The sequence below is a fragment of the Pseudoliparis swirei genome, chromosome 9, assembly GCF_029220125.1.
Source record: "Pseudoliparis swirei isolate HS2019 ecotype Mariana Trench chromosome 9, NWPU_hadal_v1, whole genome shotgun sequence".
NCBI classification, from domain to species: domain Eukaryota; kingdom Metazoa; phylum Chordata; class Actinopteri; order Perciformes; family Liparidae; genus Pseudoliparis; species Pseudoliparis swirei.
Window position 1 is genome coordinate 9349929 of NC_079396.1, and position 22208 is coordinate 9372136.

General features: G+C 42.5%; 1 protein-coding gene across 1 annotated transcript in view; it reads left to right on the top strand.

Moving 5' to 3' along the window:
* The first annotated feature begins 156 nt into the window (after nt 1–156).
* LOC130199938 (uncharacterized) overlaps nt 157–22208 on the top strand; it is a 37090-nt gene continuing 15038 nt past the window's right edge. The window contains exon 1 of the mRNA XM_056423804.1: nt 157–615. Coding sequence (XP_056279779.1) covers nt 157–615 — 459 coding nt within the window. The remainder of the gene's footprint in view (nt 616–22208) is intronic.

The following is a 22208-nucleotide window of genomic DNA, read 5'->3' on the forward strand; positions in this document are numbered from 1 at the left end:
ATGTTTACATTATAATGTGTCAGTATCAACCTTCTCATCTCCTTTATTTGATTTTAATGGTTAATATTTTTTTGGGAAGTCATCAAATGCAGGATCAATAATGAGATGAAGCATGAGTGTTTCAAATGTCTTATGTCTTATGTGGCAGACTGACAGATGGATTTCCGCTCCCTCGCTGCCAGCCGCAGAGACACTGACCGGACGACAGGGCTCGGCACGGCAGGACACCCTCAGCACCCCAAGCAGCAGGACAGCCACTGCAGCAGGACACCCTCAGCACCCCCAGCAGGACACCCTCAGCACTCCCAGCAGGATGCCCACAGCACCCCCACAGCAGGACACCCTCAGCACCCCCAGCAGGACACCCACAGCACCCCCACAGCAGGACACCCTCAGCACCCCCAGCAGGACACCCTCAGCACCCCCACAGCAGGACGCCCACAGCACCCCCACAGCAGGACACCCACAGCACCCCCACAGCAGGACGCCCTAAGCACCCCCAGCAGGACGCCCACAGCACCCCCTGCTGGACGCACAGACGCAGACTCCGGCAGCTGCTCGCGCTCCAGCGGGACGGACACGGTCCCAATCCGGACTCACGGAGCGACGCAGCAGGTATGAGCTCCCAAGTTCATTAAGATAAGTGTGTAAGTGACGTTGCTGCTTATATGGTGGATGGCCTATGCGTGTATACAACGGCACATCTGGTATGTTATGCATCTGATTTGATCTACAAATGTTAAACCACAAACTAAAGCTTCCATGAACTGTGTTGTGTTTAAAGTTGTCACATAGGGATATTTGAGTTGTCGCATGAGGGTCTCAAGCTGGCACAGCACTGTTTGCCCTTTGGCGAAGATGGGTTAGCACAACCAAACCGATTTTAATGTACAAGTCACAGTGTGGTGGATTCATAATGTCATGTGTTTCAGTCTTTGGAGTCTCTGCAGGCACTGAAATTGGTAAAGCTGTGCGTAAATGTGCATGCATAACTGCAAAAGGCATACAGTGTTTATTTTGTCGCGATGCTGAAACTGAAGCTGCCATATTATAAATGCATGCAGTTTGTCACTGCTGGAGATCCAGGATGAATTAGGATTTATTTTCTTCTTCTCTCACAGCAGCTCATGTTGATTTAGGCTATGTTAAAAAAAACTATTTAAATCAATATGCAGGTCCAATCTGATACTATATGAATGTGCTGCACAACTAACTCTTACACTTTATCATCAACAAATCTGTGTGCCAGAGGCTGTCTTAATAATTGCTCAATTATGTTTTATTTATATACACACATGAGCACCATTAGGACTGTGTTTCACTTTTATAGTGGATTCATTCATTCATGCGCATGTCCTTTTAATCAGAAGCCAACAGGAAGGTGATATTACTCCCAAGTATTTGCTCTGCATGCAGTTCCAGAAACTTCCATACAGATGATGTGTTGACACATGCGAGACAGTGTGCTCAAGTGTCACTCGTCTGGATCAAAATTAGCATGATTGAAGACTCCTCTTCAAAGGGTTGCTATGTATCATTGAAGGTGTGATTCCGCTCCGAGAGTGTTGTTACTAAACGGGGTGTTTGTGAAAAGGCCATGATGTGTAACACACCCTCTGCAAGCTTTTATTGTTTGAGACATAATTGCATAATAAATTAGACCATCATCCATCTTGTTGTCTTCTGGTGGATATCCACTTTGTAAATACACACATTTCTTGTCATATCAGTCTTTAATTATGTTAAAATACTATAGTTTACCATGTCCTGAACATAGAGTAATTTTGGTTTGAGTGGAAAGTGTTTTTGTACATAAATATCAGAATCCCTTTGAAATCAAAGAGGTTAGTCGTAGAGCATTTGTTCAATTAGTAGATGAAATAACTGACAGGAGATTAAATAACATGCATTTTCAATATCAATTATAGCTGATTATCAGTGTAGATTTGTTGAACTGAAGAGGAGTTTGTTTCAGCTTCACACTGACGCAGAATTGATTTTCGTCTCATTAAATCATTAAAACGATAAAAAATAAATAGTATATGATATAAACATACCATAATATATATGTTCCTAACCCTCCTTGTCAAAACAACATGGAAAGTTATTGTGCACATCTCTCATTATACTTGATTGTATAGACCAGGCCTATTCAACTAGCGGCCCGCGGGCCGGATACGGCCCGTTTGAGTTTAACTACGGCCCGCAAGACTGCCTGCAAATCAGTATAGCTTGGTAAGAAAAAATAAAACTGACGGACACGCCTCTTTTATACATTGAGACATCTAACCCAGAGCCATTGAGTTTCACTGTTGCCTCAACCAAACCTGTATGGTTACATCTTTATGTTACGCACCCGTGTTGGTTGCCGTTGTTACACCCCTACTGGTTTTCAAACCTACTGGTTTCCCTACGCGTGCGTGCGTTGTGTTCTCTTCACATCTGCAGGGGGCTCTGTCTCGCTCACCAGGTTCGTCACACATTCACAAACATATTGCTGGAGATCTTCAAGCCACCGTTCATATCCATGTCGGCGATTACGATTGTATAAGTGAGCAGTGCATCACAGCCACGGATGAAGAAATACATTTTCGAAAAAATAAAAATAAAAAGATCGCCCGACCTGGTTTCGATCCCTTTCACGCAAAAGGAGTCGGCACTCAAAGACATGCAGTCTGTGCGCTGCGCCACCAGATATTAGTTTCATCCCAAATCATTTATTTATTGATCCATTTGGGGCGGCTGTAGCTCAGTGGGGTAAGAGGGCCGTCCCTCAACCGCAAGGCTGTGGGCTCGATCCCCGCTCTCCCCATCAGTTGCAAGTCGAAGTGTTCTTGAGCAAGGCACTGAACCCCCAGTTGCTTCCCGGGCGCTTCACTGCAGCCCACTGCTCCTTAATAACTAAGGATGGGTTAAATGCAGAGAACTTATTTCCCTTATATTTATTATAAATCACATTTCTTATGTTTTCATGGGAACAGTTTGGTTGAAGGGATCTGAAACAACTGGTTACCTTGAGCGGATATTTACACTTTGAAACATGTTTATAGTGATGCTTGTTCGCAACACTTTTGCCACACAATACCGACGCATTTTCGTGTGTGACTGTTTACCTGTGGAAATATACATTACTGTTTTAAATTTTTAGCCATTATTTGATCAATATTCTGTGCGGCCCTCACACCCCCCGTGATTTTCTTATTCGGCCCACTTGCTACTGAAGTTGGATAGCCCTGGATAGACCAAACAATAGGTAGACAAAGTAATCGATCGATAATCATTCATGGAAACCCCCCTAAACTGCTTCCTCTCTGTTTTTTTCAAATGTAATGTTCCTCCTGTGGGACCTGAACTCTTTGGCTCCCCCTGAAACCAGCTGTTACTGTCTGTCTGTGTGGATGCGTCTTCTCTGCTGTGTGGGCGAGGTTATAAATAAGAGTCTCGAGGTTTGTCTGCATGTGTGTTGTTTAACCAGCTGGTGGGGAGGTTTGTTTCTCTCTCTCCTCTCAGGTGTACTTGCTGGCCTCTAGATGCTCTTCTCGGGCCTGTGTTAAGCCCCCCACCAACCCCCCGATAGCAGTCTCAGTGCTTTAATCTCAAGGATTTGAGTCTATTTGTGTTGCGTAACATCACCTGTCTCCTGTGTTTTAGCTGTGAGGGACCCTTTTCAATTAAATTCTATTCAGTTTATTTTATATAGCCCAATATCACAAATTACATATTTGCCCTTAGAGGTCTTTACAATCTGTACACACATACGACATCCCTCACATCGGATCAGGAAAAACTCCCAAGAAAACTCCTTTGAAATGTATTGTTCAAAATCTGGCCAATTATCCCTGAAATATGTTCCTGCTGTATGACTAAATGTTTGTCCTCTCTCCTTATTTTTGGAACATATTTCAACATTTATATAGGTATGTCGATTTATTTGCACTTTGGTGATATACACACATATCAATTTAATCAGGTTGTAGTTTTCCCTACTTCCTGAGATTCCAAGGCTCAAAAAGCATCATGATGAACTCCAAAAAATCTCTCGTTATTTCAGAGTGTGAGGAATGCTTCACTGGTGAGTTGACTGAGAATACTTACAGATGAGAAAAAGTTTAAGAACCTATATTTGTAGATTGTTATGCTATTTCTGATCTTGAAAACAACTCCCCTCAGATAAATTATAGCGTTTCATTGTGTGTGTGTGTGTGTGTGTGTGTGTGTGTGTGCGAGTGCGTGTGCATGTGCGTGTGTATGTATGTTCTCGTCGCGACCAAGAGAAGCATGGGAAAGTGACCTCAATTTTGCAGGGCAGACCACCAGCAGTGGCGGTCACATAAATTATAAATATATATATATATATACTATTTTCATAGTAGGCTAATTGCTTTTACATTCAAATCTGGAGCCCATCTTTGAGCCACGTGAGAGAGCATGAATATTTGTATAGTCTACTTATTACATTGAATCTAATTTTAAAAAGGTTAGTGTTCATTCAGTAAATATAATGAGAAAGCCTGTTTATTTGGTCGCATTAAAGTGTTTAACATGTGTATAGTTTCAAAAACACATGAAGACATTACAGTTGTGAATTATCTAAAATAATCTCTTCTAAATGGCTGGTTTACCTTCACGAGGCGATGGCAGCTGATGGTTATTATTATCAATTTGCTTTGCGAGAAGAAATAACATTTGGGAAACACAGATGCACAGTACATGTTTTTGTTTACAATAATGTTAATAGTGACCATCATCAAGTGCTTACAGTACATGTCTCACACTACTTAAAACACGTACGTACATCTAAAATACTAATATACATTTTTTATTCAGTCTTCCTGTACCTTTTTATAAGGATCCTAGAATTTAGCAAAGAGGTGGAATTTACCAAGAAGAAAGTCTGATTTTCTCCAATCCTCGAGAAATGTGCATACGCACTGCCGCCGCAGTTTGTTTGTGATGTGATCAACGTGATTTTCTCCAGACGTGCCGTGATTTGACATTCAAGCCCAGGGTTGCATGTGAATCATATGGGAGTCATGGCATTTGAACCTGAGGAACACGCACTGAATGAGTCCAGCATAAAGGTCCATAAGACCTCGCCACCAGGTCAGCATGGGTCGAGGCTTTTGACTCACTCCTTTTCTTAGAGTTGCCGTTAGTTGGCCATTCATTTATTGTAGCATGTTATATGAATATCAATAATAATAGGAATGTTTTGACCTGTATTGTCTTTCTTTTGGTTACTTTAGGTTATCTTTATTATAAGTCTATTCTGTTTGTCCATCCGACTCCTGTAGGCGTTATATTTCAGTCAGACACATGCAAGCACATACAAATACTGTGAGAACAATATTTTAAAAAAATTAAAAATCCAGCCGGCCTCGCAGTTCATTCATAGTGACAAACAGCTCATGGTGATTTATGACCAGCAGCGTCGGCTCCCAAGGAGGCCGCGAGGGGTCACACAGTCAGTCGAACGGCCAAAATAGATGCCTCTCCTTCTCTCCCCCACTGGGTCGATTTGTCTCTCTCGACCAAGAGCTGTCACCGTAAAACTAGTGTTGAACCACACAGCCTGGATCTCCTGGGTCACACCGTGAAAAGACCCGGACCGTGTGGAGTTCTTCTGCTACTGTTGTGCCCATACTGGGGTTAGCATCGGTGTGTAATATTAGCACCCAATGGAATACCGAACAGTTTTGTATGTCACGTGGGTGTCGTGACCATAATGATGACATTCCTGCCGTGCCTATAAGTGCCTTTCCAAAGTGACGTGTGACATGTATCGGTTCTTCTCCATCGATGTAAAACCTTAACGTATAGAAGTAAATGGAGGCCACATTAAAACACAGTAAAACTACGTATGTAAAACAGCATTTCTTAAACTCACACAACCCGAGGATTTCAGTCCCCATACCGACACCATGACTTTGGGTGTCGGCCAATATTGAGTACCGCCCCGATACCAGTGTTTCATTAATAAGATACCTCACTTTGTGAAAGGTGACACGGATCGTCATTTTATATATAAGGAAACATCAGGCTTGACCTAAACATCGCTTTCCTAACTTTGCAAAACAAAATTTAAGAAACATATACATAGATATGAATGTTCGCCAGGGGAAGATACGTTGTTCAATCAGATGCCTTTTTCCACAGAATCATTGCCTTTGTTTTGAAATGTAAACTTAATTATTTATCTCTTTGTCTACACTGTATTTAGTAACACACACGTTTAACTATTCAAAATGTGTGAAGTATTGTTGCTTTGCTATAAGTGAAATATATCAATTCAGAATAAAAGAATCCCTCTTCTTCCCTTCAGTAAACTTGATATTTACCTTCATTCTACTGTAGAAGAGCGATACACTCACAAACTGAGTGATACGTATTCATTGGAGCAACATAGAGGGGTCCTGTTTCACTGGTTTGTAGAAACTCAAAGGATGGGGAAGAATCTGTCATGTTATTACTTTAATTGTTTCATTATAATGTCAATACTTAGTAGTTTTAATAACACAGGAGGTTTAGCTTCTGATAAGAGCATCACCTCCTGCCAACAATTTTTTCAATTCAATTCAGTTTATTTGTATAGCCCAATTTCACAAATTACAAATTTGTCTCGGAGTGCTTTACAATCTGTACACATAGACATCCCTGCCCCAAAACCTAGCATCGGATCAGGAAAAACTCCAAAATAACCCTTCAGGGGAAAAAAAAGGGAAGAAACCTTCAGGAGAGCAACAGAGGAGGATCCCTCTCCAGGATGGACAGAACAATAGATGTCATGTGTACAGAAGGACAGATTTAGAGTTTAAATACATTCAATGAATATGACAGAGTGTATGAATAGTTCATAGTAGGAATTCCACGACCCAGACCTCGATGATCAATCAGGCAGATAGGATCTATGTCGTCTCATAGGGTCCGATGACCCCATGAGACGTGAAGTCAAAAGGACTCCGGGGAGAAAGCAGAGTTAGTAACGTGTGATTGAGAGATGAAAATTCATCCCTACGGAGAGAAAAAAGAGGAGATAGGTACTCAGTGCATCCTAAAACGTCCCCCAGCAGCTATAAGCCTATAGCAGCATATCAAGGGGCTGGACCAGGTGAACCTGATTCAGCCCTAACTATAAGCTCTGTCAAAGAGGAAGGTCTTAAGTCTACTCTTAAACGAGGTGACTGTGTCTGCCTCCCGGACTGAAGGTGGAAGCTGATTCCATAAAAGAGGAGCTTGATAACTAAAGGCTCTGGCTCCCATTCTACTTTTTAAAACTCTCGGAATTACAAGTAGTCCCGCATTTAGTGAGCGTAGCTCTCTAGTGGGGCAATATGGTACTACAAGCTCCTTAAGATATGATGGTGCATCACCAAACAAGGCTTTGTACGTTAAGAGAAGAATTTTAAAAGTGATTCTTGATTTTACTGGGAGCCAGTGCAGAGCAGCTAGTGCAGGAGTGATGTGATCTCTTTTCTTAGTTTTAGTGAGAATACGATGTTAAACTTGATTCAATAGTTTTCTAAAATCGGTCCTCTTGTATGGGAGTAAAGCACGTTAAAATGTGCCTGTTTTGTTTACTGTCCGAAAAATGCTTGGACTTCATAAATATGTCGAAGAAAACACTGAAGCAACCAATTGCTCATAAAAATGTAAATAATATGAACTTCCTGTTCAGCCAGCGTTGAGTCCCGCCTGCTCGCTGCAGGAAAGGCTTCCCCAGCTATGTTAACGGCTTTACAGAATGGAAATGAGCCTAAGCCGGAGTTCGGTCCATGCATGCTTGAAGTGCTGTGGAAGCTGGAGGCAAAAATAGTTTGTTTCCGTCACTGGCTGGGATTAGCAGCTTTTAAACGCTCCATTCCTTTAAGTACATACATACACACGCAGTCCTTTTAAAATGTCTTATGACACAGTCTAACATTGACTGTTCTGCTTCCAAATACAGTGAAACCAGCGTTGCATGCAGCAGCAGGGTGATTTTTATATGTCTGGAGTTGTTAATGTTGCACACAGTGGGGATAAATAGAGAGACGACAGGCTGCAGATATAACCCAATACTGTAACACCCGGTTCCGTGTCTCCTATGTTCCATGTCTCCTCTGTGTCTTCTCTCTCGTTTAATTCCCTGCACCTGCCCTCAGCCACTCTTGTCTCGTTACTGTCTGATGTCGTACACCTGTTTCCCCCCCTATATATTGTGTCAGTCTTTCCCTTGTCTGCTGTCGGATTGTTCTGTCACGGGGAGTGTAACAGGGTGAGGCTCAGGCGCAGAGAGACAGAATGGACAAAATATAAGTAACAAAAAGGCGCTCTTTAATGAGGCAAAACAGTTGAAAAATAAACAAGGTCCAAAAGAGGCAGGCAGAGGATCATCGGTCAGGGCAGGCAGGGTCAGATCGGCCAGGGCAGGCAGGCAAGCAGGATCGAAGCAGGCAGGATCAGGAACACAGACAGGACGACGGGAAAAGGACACGGAACAAGAGTCGACAATCCGACATCAGACAAGGGAAAGACTGACACAATATATAGGGGGGGAAACAGGTGTACGACATCAGACAGTAACGAGACAAGAGTGGCTGAGGGCAGGTGCAGGGAATTAAACGAGAGAGAAGACACGGAACATAGGAGACACGGAACCGGGTGTTACAAATACCACCTGCACATACTTTTTACTGTATGTTTGATCCTGGCAGGTGTCAAATAATGAAATTGAAAATCCAGGCTTTCCAAGCTGTCGTTCAGTGCAGCGGGTACTGGAAATGTGAGGCACATTATTTAGGAAAGGCGTAGTTGTTATATTTTGACCCTTTAAATAACCCTTATTTTACCAAATGTCAACCTCTAAAAATCTCTAATTTGCATTTAATTAGCAGATTGTTCCCAGTTGGACTGACACATCTAGCTGTAGTGTTTTCATTGTTGAGAATGTAAGAATAAAATGTGCATAAAAGATATGTGCAGGCACGTGCACAGATAGAGCCCTAGTGGTGCTCAAGCACCAGCCCTTTTGCCCTGGATGAGAAAAGTGCCCTTTTTGCTGGAGCCCACTTTTTTTATTCATCAGTATTTAAGAATAAAAGTTACTCTCTCTGTCATCAAGTCCCCCCAAATGTGTTTTAATATCCGACGGGGCATTTATCTGAGAACTTCGCCCCGACATGCTCCACGGCGCTCACGAGCTCACGAGCTCACGTGCCCCCACCCCCTCCCTCCTCCTCCTCCACTTCCTCCTCCGCGCAGTGCTCCTCGCGCCACCAAACGGCTGCACCTCCTTCTCTGACCCGCAGCATCAGACACACAGGTCATGACGGTGTTCGTCCCCTGACGTTGTTTTGTGATAAATCAACCACAACATTAGCACTGCTGAAAACATGACGTCACAACTGGTCCGACGTTTCCTAAAAAAATAAACAAACAAAAACTCACGAAATCCGTGATTTCAAAGCCTTGCAGCTGTTTACTGACGTTAGTTATGTTTAGAGAATAGAGAGAAGAGAGAGAAGAGAGAGAGAGTGAATTCTTATTCCGTTCTATTTAACAGGGCTAGTCTAGGATTTGGGTGGCCAGACTGAAAAAAAAATCATAAGGCCTCTGGTATTGTTCAGAGGGATGTATGTTGATGTCTATCAATATCGCTCATTTTGAAAATGACGTAAGAGGGCAATACGGATCCGTATCAGACCAGCGAGGAGGGCAATATGTGGCTGGCATGACGACCCACCATTAGCCAATCAGAACGCTTGTACTGTTGCTATATATATAATAATTCATCTTTATTCATAAAGAAAATGTAAGCAAGCAGTCTGATGCTGCCCAGAGGAAACGCAGGTCGAGGAAGTATTGCATCATCAGTGTATTGCTGCTTATGCTTCAACTCTGTCAGAATTCTTTTTGTGGCATTGGGTGCCATTTTTTTGGGTTTGAGCACCTGCCCCCCAAAATGTCTGTGCACGTGCCTGGATATGTGAACATAAAAATGAAATAAAAAAAGAAAGCAAAGCATCATACAGTAGCAATATGATGGCACTGTCTTGTTTCAGTGACGTCTGTCTGAACCCTGCATGAGTGTGTGTGAGGGAAGCGGTTGTCATCTCCCGCTAAGGTGAACAATTATTGTCTGAGGACACACACCGAATTTCATAAATATATTTTTGTTGAACATGTATTTTTAAACAGGAAAAAAAAAATCTGTGCAGATTGTAATTCACAATTTCCGAGTTGACAAAGAAGCAAAAGAGGAGAGATTTGGGATTAAATAAAATGTCCTATGCAAGTAAAACGGAGCGGCTGAGTAAGAAGGGGATTTTAAAAGAGAGAGATGCAGGACAAGGGCGACAAGGCTTTGGCTGAGACCAGTTGTATCAACAGCTTCTCTCTTCTGGCAAGGACACGCTCACTCTGCTCAAGCCTAATACCACAGACATGCTGACACACACACACACACACACACACACACACACACACACACACACACACACACACACACACACACACACACAGTCACTCAATTTGTTCTCCCTCAACCCCACTCGATGACACTTTTGCCTCCCATTCCCCCTCTCCCTCCCGTTCTGAGTCCCTTTGTGGCTTTTGCACATTTGCCTTGTCACCCAGCAGAGACAGGGAATTAACAGCCTCGAGGAGGAAGAAAAAAAGGGAGGGCGACAATGATACATAACAAAACATCAACACACATGCTTGTCCTCAGGCTCGTTCTCAACTGCAGAAGTCGAGGCGGAGGGCACACTAGTCTCAAATGCGTTGGGACGCATAGGTTGCTCAGTTGCCGGATAAGAAACTGCTGATGTTTCCTTTCTGCATCACATCAGCCATTGCATGCACATTGCATGCACACAATGAGGGCATGGTATGGCCACATGGTACCCTAGTTACAGCACGCATTAGTGCTGGAACAAGTAGCTGATTCATCAGTTAGTTGATAAAAGGAATTGACAAAAATGTGTCAAACCTAAAATGATCTGTGTTGGATTATTAAATCGAAGGATTTGCAGTGTTTCATATCATAATACATTTTATGTAGTTATATAATTCATTCTCCACTTTATAACCGCGGTGAAAGCAAGCCACTAATATACCTATTTGGAAATGTATATGTCCGCTTCGTGTATTTCACCAGTGTTTCTGACCGCGAGTTTCTTTCTGAGAACCAAAAGTTTATTAAACTGGTGCTTCTGAGTCGCTGCTGCTTGGGTGTGTGACGCATCGATGTCATAGCAGGCGCTCAGTGTTAGAGTTGTTTGGATGAGCGGTTCACGGGCCGAGCATTCGGCCCATTCCGAACAGGCATGTTTTGAAAGGCCACAGCACTGGTTGAAGCACAATACAGATGGTGCTCAGAAAACTAGCAAAACACTTGCAAAAGGGATTTCTTTGTGATGCTGTTTGTGGCTTCTTCAGTTGGAAACATGGGTTCAACATACTGCCGAAATACCAACGTACCATGAAAATGTGTATTATGGAATTGGGAAACAGATCAAAGTTCCCCTTAGCTTTTTATTTTTATGTTCAGGACTGCACTTGCAGTTGTGGTTCTCGATCACCGATCTCATAGCGTTTCTTTCAGCAGCAGCCCGTCGTCTGCTATGTGCTCGGCACCCAACAGCAGACATAGTCAGCAACTAGCCAGGGGAGCATATTCAGCTCACCAGACTCCAAATGGATGTTCATGCCGCTACACATGTGCTGAGACGGTCTGTTTCTGTCTGTTTCTGTCTACCACACTTTGTTTCTACTTTCACATGACCAGGTCAAACATACAGAGATATGATATTCTTGCTGCTACCATTTGTAACTGATGTTGTGGAGTTATTTGCTCTTTGGGGAAACTCACTGAATAAAATAGTGAAAAGTTGTAGGTATTGTGCCTCAATTTTGTTATCCTCACCTCTACATACACTACCGTTCAAAAGTTTGGGATCACCCAGACAATTTCGTGTCTTCCATGAAAAATCACACTTTTATTCATCAAATGAATATAAAATATAGTCAAGACATTGAGAAGGTTAGAAATAATGATTAATATTTGAAGTATTAATTTTGTTCTACAAACTTCAAGCTCAAAGGAAGGCCAGTTGTATCGCTTATATCACCAGCATAACTGTTTTCAGCTGTGCTAACATAATTGCACGGGTTTTCTAATCAGACATTAGTCTTCTAAGGCGATTAGCAAACACAATGTACCATCAGAACACTGGAGTGATAGTTGATGGAAATGGGCCTCTATACACCTATGGAGATATTTCATTAGAAACCAGACACTTCCACCTAGAATAGTCATTTACCACATTAACAATGTAGAGAGTGTATTTCTGATTAATTTAATGTTATCTTTATTGAAAAAACAGTGCTTTTCTTTGAAAAATAAAGTCATTTCTAAGTGATCCCAAACTTTTGAACGGTAGTGTAGTTTTAATATTTTAACTCATTTTGAAAATGAAAATAGAGTAAATAGACTTATTTGGCATCACTCAGTGCGGTTACATGATGGTATAATTCGAATCTTGCTTTAGTCGGACTATGCTATCTTTTGGGGGATCAGCTGTTATTCCAATATACATGGCAGTGAGTAATTCGAATCATTGGCCGAAAGCATGTCATATCCGATACGATAGGTGGCGCTGTTTTCATTACAACTCGTGGTGATACAGCCATTTCCGCTTGACCTCTTCACCACCACCAACAACAACATCAACATTTCGAGAAAGAACCATGAACTTTAGTATGTTCAACTCCTTCAATACATTAAGCATAAATTCTGTCTGCTCTTCGGTCCAGAAATGTGTGGTGGCTCTTGTGTTCTCCATAGCGTTGTTTGCAGCGCCGCTCCCATAACGCGCACGACGCGCTGCGCGTAGGGCACCAAGTCCTGAGGGGGCTCCACAAAATAGGCAACTAATAAAATCCTCATAGTTAGAATAATTATAATGCTGATATTATTTCAGTCTAGAAATATTAGGCGCCTTTTAGGCATGTATATCACAAAACAGGCAGAACAAGAGATATATTTAATCGCTCAGCACCCCCGTTAACACTTCTCGGGTCGCATCGCTCTGCCGTGATGCGCGCCGACACATCCGCGCACACAGACCCGATCTCAGGGGGGCATCATGAGGAGTTATGCTTAGGGCACCAACATGGTTAGCAGCGGGACTGGTTATTTGTTTGTTTTCTGCCGGCCAGGTTGCCGGCAGTGACAATTTATCGTCTCTTTCGACTTCCGGGTCACGACATGGGAGGGAGGGAGGAGGGCGGCGGGATCTCGAGCATGCGCAAAGACGCAAAGTCCAGTTCCGAATCGAATTCAGAGTTACATGCCGCGAGTCGAATTATCAACTGGATCGGACCGAGCTATCCAGGGTGTTAATCGGATCAAGTCGGACCGCACATAGTCCGACTAAGGTGTTTACATGAAACGGATAATTCGATTTCAGTCCGACTAAGCCAATAATTCGATTGCATGTAAACGCACTGAGTGAAGGCGTGCAGCATTTGTTTAATACACTTTAATGGTATAGTAGTAAAATAACATTTTAATTAGCTGTTTAATTACATTCGGCTATCTTCCTTCACTCTGACACACAGTCTCACAAACACACACACACACATACACACACACACAATTGTTTTGTCACTTTTACCACAGAACATTACATTTCCTTGAGACTTAACAGTAACCATAAGAAGTACATACCTAACCTCAACCTTAGCCTAAAATGCGATGATACACCTTGTGGGTCCATTTCTTGTCTTCAGCTGAGTTTTTTAATGTGACAGTTTAACCAGAATTGCATCCTCACAATGCAAGTAAACACACACAGACACACACACAGATTGTTGGTATTAAGGATTATGTGTGGCATTGTACTCTATTTATAACAGTGTTACTGTCCTGTGTGTGTGTGTGTGTGTGTGTGTGTGTGTGTGTGTGTGTGTGTGTGTGTGTGTGTGTGTGTGTGTGTGTGTGTGTGTGTGTGTGTGTGTGTGTGTGTGTGTGTGTGTGTGTGTGTCTGTGTGCATAAGGCATAATTTAGAAGGCATGATTCAGAAGATGCCACAGAAAAATCTCTTAGACTTTGGAGGTGCTTTTCTCTCTCTCTCTCTCTCTCTCTCTCTCTCTCTCTCTCTCTCTCTCTCTCTCTCTCTCTCTCTCTCTCTCTCTCTTTCTCTCTCTCTCTCCCCCCTCATGTTTGGTCGCGCTGACCCTTTCAGACATACATCCCGGCCGACACTCGAGGTGCTGCGAGAGGTAGAGAGCCAACAGAGAGAGACAGAAAGCAGAGGCACTGCAGCCAATCAGAGACAGAGAGAAGGGGAGGGAAACAAATCAAAGACTAAGTGCAGCTCAGTTGAGGTCTGAGGACCTCATGAATGCTCCTCCGGCTGGCTTGAGGTTGTCCTCACTCACTCCGCTGTGAACGAGTGTCACGGAATGGATTTCATTTTGGTCCAGCAGCCACCGAGCAGCAGCAGCAGCTCAGTAGATTACTCTCACTCGTTTTGGATTATTTCAGACACCGCTGCTGTTGTGAAGGATGACAGCATGCAGAACAGACGATGGTAATGTGACAATCTGCTCTGAGATGCTTTTACTTCCTGTTTTCTCTTTGTTCACGCATGATTCTAACCTTTTCGTCACCTTCTCATCATACTGACATCAAAGTTTGACAATTACGCTGTAAAAACGTACAGTTGTTAATTAATACTGCAAAATGCTTCATGACATATTCTACAGTAGCCGTTACCAACAGGTTAAGAGCTGTCAGGCACATGATATTGGTTTATGTTGAATATAAAGTTGTGCGACTTCTGTCAGATCCTGAGCTTGAATTGATATGAAAACCAACCTGTCTAAAGGTGTTGGATGCCGTGTGGAGTTTTAACTTCCCGCCGTTCAACTCCTAATCCATAATTGCCCTATGGCGTGTTATATGGCTCTCTCTGTGAGGAGGGTGAGGTGCTTTACACTAATACTCTAAAAGGTGACCTATAAGTCTTTAATATAATCTTTAGGGTTCAAACATTTAGGCGATTGGTCTTAGAACAGACAATTAATTGAAAAACGATTTGTCTTTGTCCTACCTCAAGCAAACATGATTCAAGAGTCGCTGCTTTTCTCTATTTATATATGTTGTACATTAAACATCTTTGGGGTTTTAACTGCTGTTCAGACAAAGCGAGTCATTTGAAGAAATCATCTTGCACTCTGAAATATAATGTAATGGCTATTTGTTTTCTATTTCTTTCTATCAATTAATTGAAAAACAGCCCTAAACATCATATAATACACACATTCTCTTTTGGATCCCATTTTAAATGATTAATTCATGTATAATTTCCTTATAGGCCTAACATATGAAACATGGCAGTTGAACCTCTGCCTCCGTCTTAAATAGTGCCACAGTCTTTTATTTATTAAGTCCTGACAAGTAGTCTTTTATGTTGAAACGTGCATCGACGTACGCCGACTGTGTCCAGGTCCGGCAGCGCTCCCACAGCGCCCACTGGCCGCTGCTCTCTGCTGGAGTGTTTTGACTCGAGGTGAAGGACTCGGGTTACCGAGCTTTACGGCCCATCTCACAAACCGGCCACTGTACCTGCCCCCTTCCTGGATGCCCATTTACTGGCAAGTGAGTCATGGAGGAGGAGAAACCGTCCCACAGGATCAGGGAGGTGATGTTAGAAACCAGTGCTGTCGAGTGGATTTTAATTTAACACACACACACACACACAGTTTGGCCTATTGAGAATCGCAGCCGGCAAATCCTGACGAGGAGGTTTCTGAATGTGTGTGTTGTCACACCTCGGCTGCAGAGAGGGTGTGGCCGGTGGCACATAAAGTAGATTTTGTTTGGCGCTCCCCCTCTGGGAGGATGTTATGTACAGTAGGGAGCTGACTTTTAAACTACCCGCCCAGCTCTCCTGTAGGTTTCATTTGGCAGGATATTGTGAGTGTGTGCGTATACCGCTGTCCTGCTCCCGTTTCCTGCATATTTGCCATGACGTTGAAGCCAGAGTCCATTAACCTGACTATTCCTGTTTTGGGAGTAACCTCAATGTTTGGGTATTTGTTCCTGTGCTGACCCGGTTGCACAGAGCATCCTTTTTCTCTGAGCAGAAAGACGTCTTGTCCGGCCCTGGTGATGCAATGGAAATACACAACAGACGACTCGACGGCTCAAATCGTCACCTCCCTTTTACACGGAGCAGACTTGTTTATGTCGCTTTGGCTAGGATCGAGTGCACACCTGTATTCAGAGTAGGCTACGCATCGACATGGCCGATGATTTTAGTTATGATGAGTGTGCTAATATTTACTCTTTGAGCAAAACAAACTCTGATAATTCCCACGCCTAGTTTTGAAATGTAGTGCATCAAAGGCTTTCTAATAGTCTTTTTCAGACAATGTTTTTGCAGGACACACTCAAACAGATGGAGCTTTTTAGAATTTATATCCAAATTCATATGTCTTAAATAGTGAGATAATGATTTGATCTGTGTGTGTCTGCACAGATTTAGGCTTCACCATCAGACATGTAATGTTCTGATGCAATATCTTTTTACATTTGGTCTGATTAGCATCACTGAGTATAGTTCATCTGTGTTTTCATTTATTTTTCCTGTATCTAAGTGATCATTTCTGGTTTGTTTGCTGTAAAATCTCCCAGTGTGAGTTACATTAAGAACAGCTGTGAGTTAATTACAGTTGAGATGAGTGTGTCAGTGAAAGCTGAGCCACACTTTGATATAATAATACGCCTCGCACACACACAGCGCAAACACGTCAACTTACTCACGATGAGTTTAAAGATGCGCTTAAAGTCTCGGCTCATTCATAATTCCCTGACGTGTTTTTTAATGACTTAAACACAGGCCTCGCTGCCTCCTGACAGCCACCTTCAAACCGTCCTGCTGATCAAGGCCGTCATGATTAGTGTTTGCCTTCCGCAAGCTCCGATTTGCTGATCCCTGTGAAGCTACTAAATATACCGTCTGGCCGTCTCGCTGCCTCAGTGGTCATGTACAGCAGCTCTGCATAGCCCGTGTTTACGTCCGACCTCAGGGTCATTTGCTTTTTTCTTGTGCTCGGAAGTCACCTGGTGTGTTGAGGTAGAAGGCCACAAATACATCTCGCTTTGCACCTTTTAGTCTAAAGGTGTAGCTTTTAGGCTAAAAGCTACAATAGTGTATCTGTTAGGTTCATTCATTTACTCTGAAAAAGAAAAGCCTCCGTGAGAAAAAATAGAATTTGTTACCTTTTCTATTTTTGTTGCTGCAGACTTACAAGCTGTAAATAGCACAGGAATATGAAAGTATTTACACACACAAATGCTCAAAAAAGATGTCATACCGTGTGTGTCTCAAATCTCCATTTGGGCTGTTGTATAACGTTGCAACAATGTAGGGAGCCAATGATTATACATCAAAAAAATGGATTCCAAAATAAATTAGTTTGAGGACACACTCAGATTGATGTCAAATTATATTTTATAATATTAGACATTCTTCTTCTTTTCGTTTCACTGAAGCGTGATAGTTATATGGCAGTTTCCCATTTCTTTACACAGTCCTTTGCGTTTTTGTTGAATACTGCAAGGTCTTTTGGGCTGCAAGGGTTAGGTAGTAGAGGGCAGACAAGGCAGTGCTCCATTGTATGGTCTGCTTATCCACATTCACAGGTGGTTGGGCCAGTCTTGTAGCCCCATCTGACCAGAGCATCTTTGGATCGTCCCGTTCTTGTTCTAAGGCGGTTGAGTGTTTTCCATTGAGCCCATGATGCTTCTTGGCCAGGGGGTAGGTTTTCAGTGGGGGGTATTCCCATGTCAGTTGGAGGTGGGTCATTCTCAAGTTTTTCCATCCAGAGTTGTATTCTGGTTTCTTCCCGAGACTTTGTTAGGGGCTGGACCTGGCTGAGAAAACTTTTTCTTGACTTTAGCCGTTGGGCCGGAGGGTGACATCCATGGAGGAGATGGCGTTCATCGCTAGTAGCTTTTGTTTTCTCGACTCGGCTGGCAACTTTCCGTCTAATATCAGCAGGTGCAATGCCAGCGAGGAGGTGCAGGTTGCTTGTGTTGGTGGGTTTCAAGCAGCCAGTGATCAGACGGCAGGTGTTGTTCAAGGCTGGGTCAAGTTTCTGGGCATGGGTTGACCTCTCCCAAACAGGGCATGCATATTCTGCAGAGGAATAGCACAGGGCCAGAGCAGTAGATTTTAATGTGTGTGCTGTGGCTCCCCATTTGGAGTTGGTCAGTTTCCGTAGAATGTTGTTTCGGGAACCGACTTTGGATTTTGTGTTTTTGATGTGTTCTTTAAAGGTGAGAGTACGATCCAGGGTTACTCCAAGGTAGACAGGGTGGGTACAGTGCTCAAGTGGTGTTCCAGACCATTTGATGTTAAGTGGTCGGTTGGCTTCACAGTTCCTGAGATGGAAGGAGCAGACTTGGTTCTTTGCAGGGTTGGCATGTAGGTGGTTGCGCTCATAATAGAGGAGTAGCTCATCTAGGGCTGTGGTGAGGTTTGCTTCTACTGCTTCAAACGAGTTCTCTTGGGATGTTACACAGAGATCGTCGGCATAGATGAAACGCTCAGTGTTCTGGTCCATTGGCTGGTCGTTGGTGTAGATGTTATATAGTAGTGGGGCCAGCACGCTACCTTGAGGTAGGCCATTGCGTTGTTGTCGCCAGCGACTCTGCTTGTTATTCAGGATAACAAAGAAGCGCCTGTCTTTCAGGAGGGCTCCAATGAGGTCTGTGAGTGCCAGGTCTTTTGTCAGCTCCAAGATCTTTTTTAGGAGGAGGCGATGGTTCACAGTGTCATATGCGGCAGACAGATCAACAAAGACGGCTCCTGTTACCTGTCCTTTCTGGAATCCATCCTCAATGTGTTGAGTTAGCTTCAGAAGTTGGCTTGTTGTAGATTTGCCAGGTCGGAATCCTGCTTGTTGAGGGATGATGGCTGGTTCAGCAACAGGGGCAAGTCTGTTGAGAATCAAGCGTTCAAACAGCTTGTAGAGGTGGCAAATTGATTGATTTGATGTCAAATTATATTTTATAATATTAGACATTGAAAACATAAAAAAACCTTTTTAGATTACCTTCTCCGTTTCTAATGTGACTTCAGACAAAAGACATATTAACAAACACTATAGTAAATATGGGGCTTTCATTACATACATTATTTAGTTAATTGAGTTTGTAGTTTTATTTCAAGATTTGGAAATGTATTTCATTACCGAAGGAAAAAATTCAATAAATGTGATTTTTACATTTGTATTGTCATCTGGCCGTCTGTTTTCACTCTTCATCACCACACATTTTGTACCATGTGACACGTCTGTGTACAACATCTTTGCGTCAGTCAGTAATCCGTTTACTGCATAAATCCATTTTCTTTGTTGTCATTGAGAAAGTTGTTGTTTCTTCGTGAATGTCTCATCTGGCATCAGACAGCTGTCGATGTGGGAGTCCTTGGTGCTGACGAGACGAGCACAGATGCAAAAAGTCCCACAGAGCAAAAAGGTTAGACAACATTGCAAAACGTTGGATTTTAAACACCGCACCATGCCGGGGAAAGAGTAACAAACAAAACATTGCACACTTTTAGTTTCCGTTTAGCATTGTTGTGACATTCAGAAACTTCCCAAAGTTCTTTTAAAATACTTCTTAAATAGAGAAAATATTCTGCACTCATATTACATCATCAATCTCTTTTGCTCGAAAGCTTCTTTGTTGTTGTTGATGGCCACATAGGTAGGTATCGATAGCATTCAGTTGCTTTTTAAAGAGACCAGCTTTAGTCTGATTAATAAACATTATATTTACGAAATGTCAATAATGGAAATATTCTTACATTTTAAATCATGTTTTAATGTGCCATAATGACTGGAGACACAGGTCACATCTGCTGATTGACAGTGTTATAACAGGAGTAGCATCCAGTATGAGGATTATATGGAGACCGTCGTCTATCTAGCCTTTTTAACACACAATTTTAAGAGAATATATTTTGTTTAAAGTTCCTGAAAAGTCCAGATTGTTAGGAAAATATCATTCCAAAAGTTGTATTAATGAATTGTGTTAACCCTTGTGTTGCCTTAGGGTCATTTTGACCCGAATCAATATTACACCCTCCCCCCGCCTTTGGGTCATTTTGACCCGATTCAATGTTTCACCCTCCTGTTACCTTTATATTTACTAACATATTTTACCCTTTGGTTTCAATTTGACGCCAGCAATTAAAACCTCCAGAAAATTATTAGAATTAATATTGTTTTCCAAGTTTAAGTGTGAGGCACTTTATCTTTGTTTGTTGACTACCGAAAGAACACCGACATTAAACATTGAATGGGGTCAAATTAATCCTAAAGCGGGGGGAGGGTGTAATATTGATTCGGGTCAAAATGACCCTAAGGCAACACAAGGGTTAAAGAACTCCGTCTTCATACATCCATGTTTTTCCATCAGTTCCTCTCTGTGTAGTAAATCCAGTGGGCAATCACTGAAAAGAGTGGGGTATTCCTGTAAACGCAGGAATTAGTTTTTTTCCATGCATATTTCGAGGCAGTATTAATGTCTGTAGAGGCTTTGACGTTTGACCAAGTCGCATCAGTTCTTCTTATTGTGCTTCATATATTTCTTATCCATTTTGTTTTCACAATAATACACAGACTGTGGGGATACTTCATTGAACTGAGGGGGGAGAGTATTAGTTATTCAAATACTTGTGTGTATAGTCTCATGAAAACCATGACAGGTTGATTCGGTTTTATATTTCTCAACTCGTAAAAACACTGAATTTAAAATAAAGGTTCTATTTTATAAATATAATGTAAATATTTTCATTCTAGCCCAAACTTTTTGATTTATTTGTATGTGGTTGCAATCTAATGGCACAGTTGGGGTCATCTTGGTGGCCTAGTTTAGGGCACTAAGATGCAAACTGTGTAATTCAACATCCTCGCTCAAATCAAATCATTACCTCTCCCCCTCCCTACAGTTCCTATCACGCTCTGCCAGATAGTGTCAAATAATAAAAAAGGAAAAGGCCCAACAAACATGATATCACAGTTTAATGCTTAATCAGGGGAGAAATGTCCAACAGGAATGTATAATGTCACAATCAATCTTCACTGTTGAATGTGTAGTTCTTGTCTAGGCAGAAACCTGCTTGACAACAGGAATGTGTGAAGACTATTTCTGTGTCATAATGATACCGGACAGAGACATCCAAACTGCTCTCAGCTCCCACACTGGGTCATCTTATCCACAGTAATGTGAGTCCTCATTTATTTCAGTGACTGGGTGAGAGAGATCTGGGTGTTTATATAGAGTGCAGGTCCATACAGTCCCCTCATACTTGAGACGGACGCATAAATAAACACGTAAATAAAAAGCACACCCTCAACAAAGAAGTTAACTGGAAAGAGCTTTACAGTGTGTATTCTTGTCTGCAGATTTACATTAACTATGTGTTGCTCTCACAGATATTACCAGCAGTGTAAACACACTCCAAGTAAAATGTCACTCTTATTTTGTAAGCACTCCAAAGGCTCGAAAGCATCTGTATTGCCAGGGGAGCCAACTCAACATCGCTGTTCACTTTTCTTCTTAAGGTCACATTCATGTACATGTCTGCAATTTCCAAGCTGCCCTTTGCCAAAAATCCCAGACCGCTCTCACCGACAACTGAGAAAAAACACCAACACTCACTGACATTATATCGGAGATGATGAAGCAGGTGCCCTTAAGGTTGGGAACGTATTTGAGAAACATTTTATGAGCTGGATTTGAATTTGTGTTTCTAAGGCCCCGAACATCCTCATCCTCCTCTCATTTCACAACCACCCCGTTGCTTCCATTACCACCCCCCTCCTCCTCCTCCATCATCATGATGACCATCACTGGGCTTAGTCCCAGTGGGGTGTAGCAGGACTGACCAGAACGCTCTGACTCACAGAGTTGTTTCTGGAGCAGTGGGGGCTGCGGACCGCCTCGGAGCTTCTGCATTTTTAGATAATAATGTAAAGAGATATTACCGGATGGCCTAGTTGCTTGAGAGAGAGAACATGAGACCATGTTGAAGCAGATGCATAAGAAACAAACAATATACACAACACACAGAATATGAAAGAGCATTCAGTGAGAGTCTCCTTGTTGTACAATAAAGACCGAGAGCACGACATTTATTTTCTT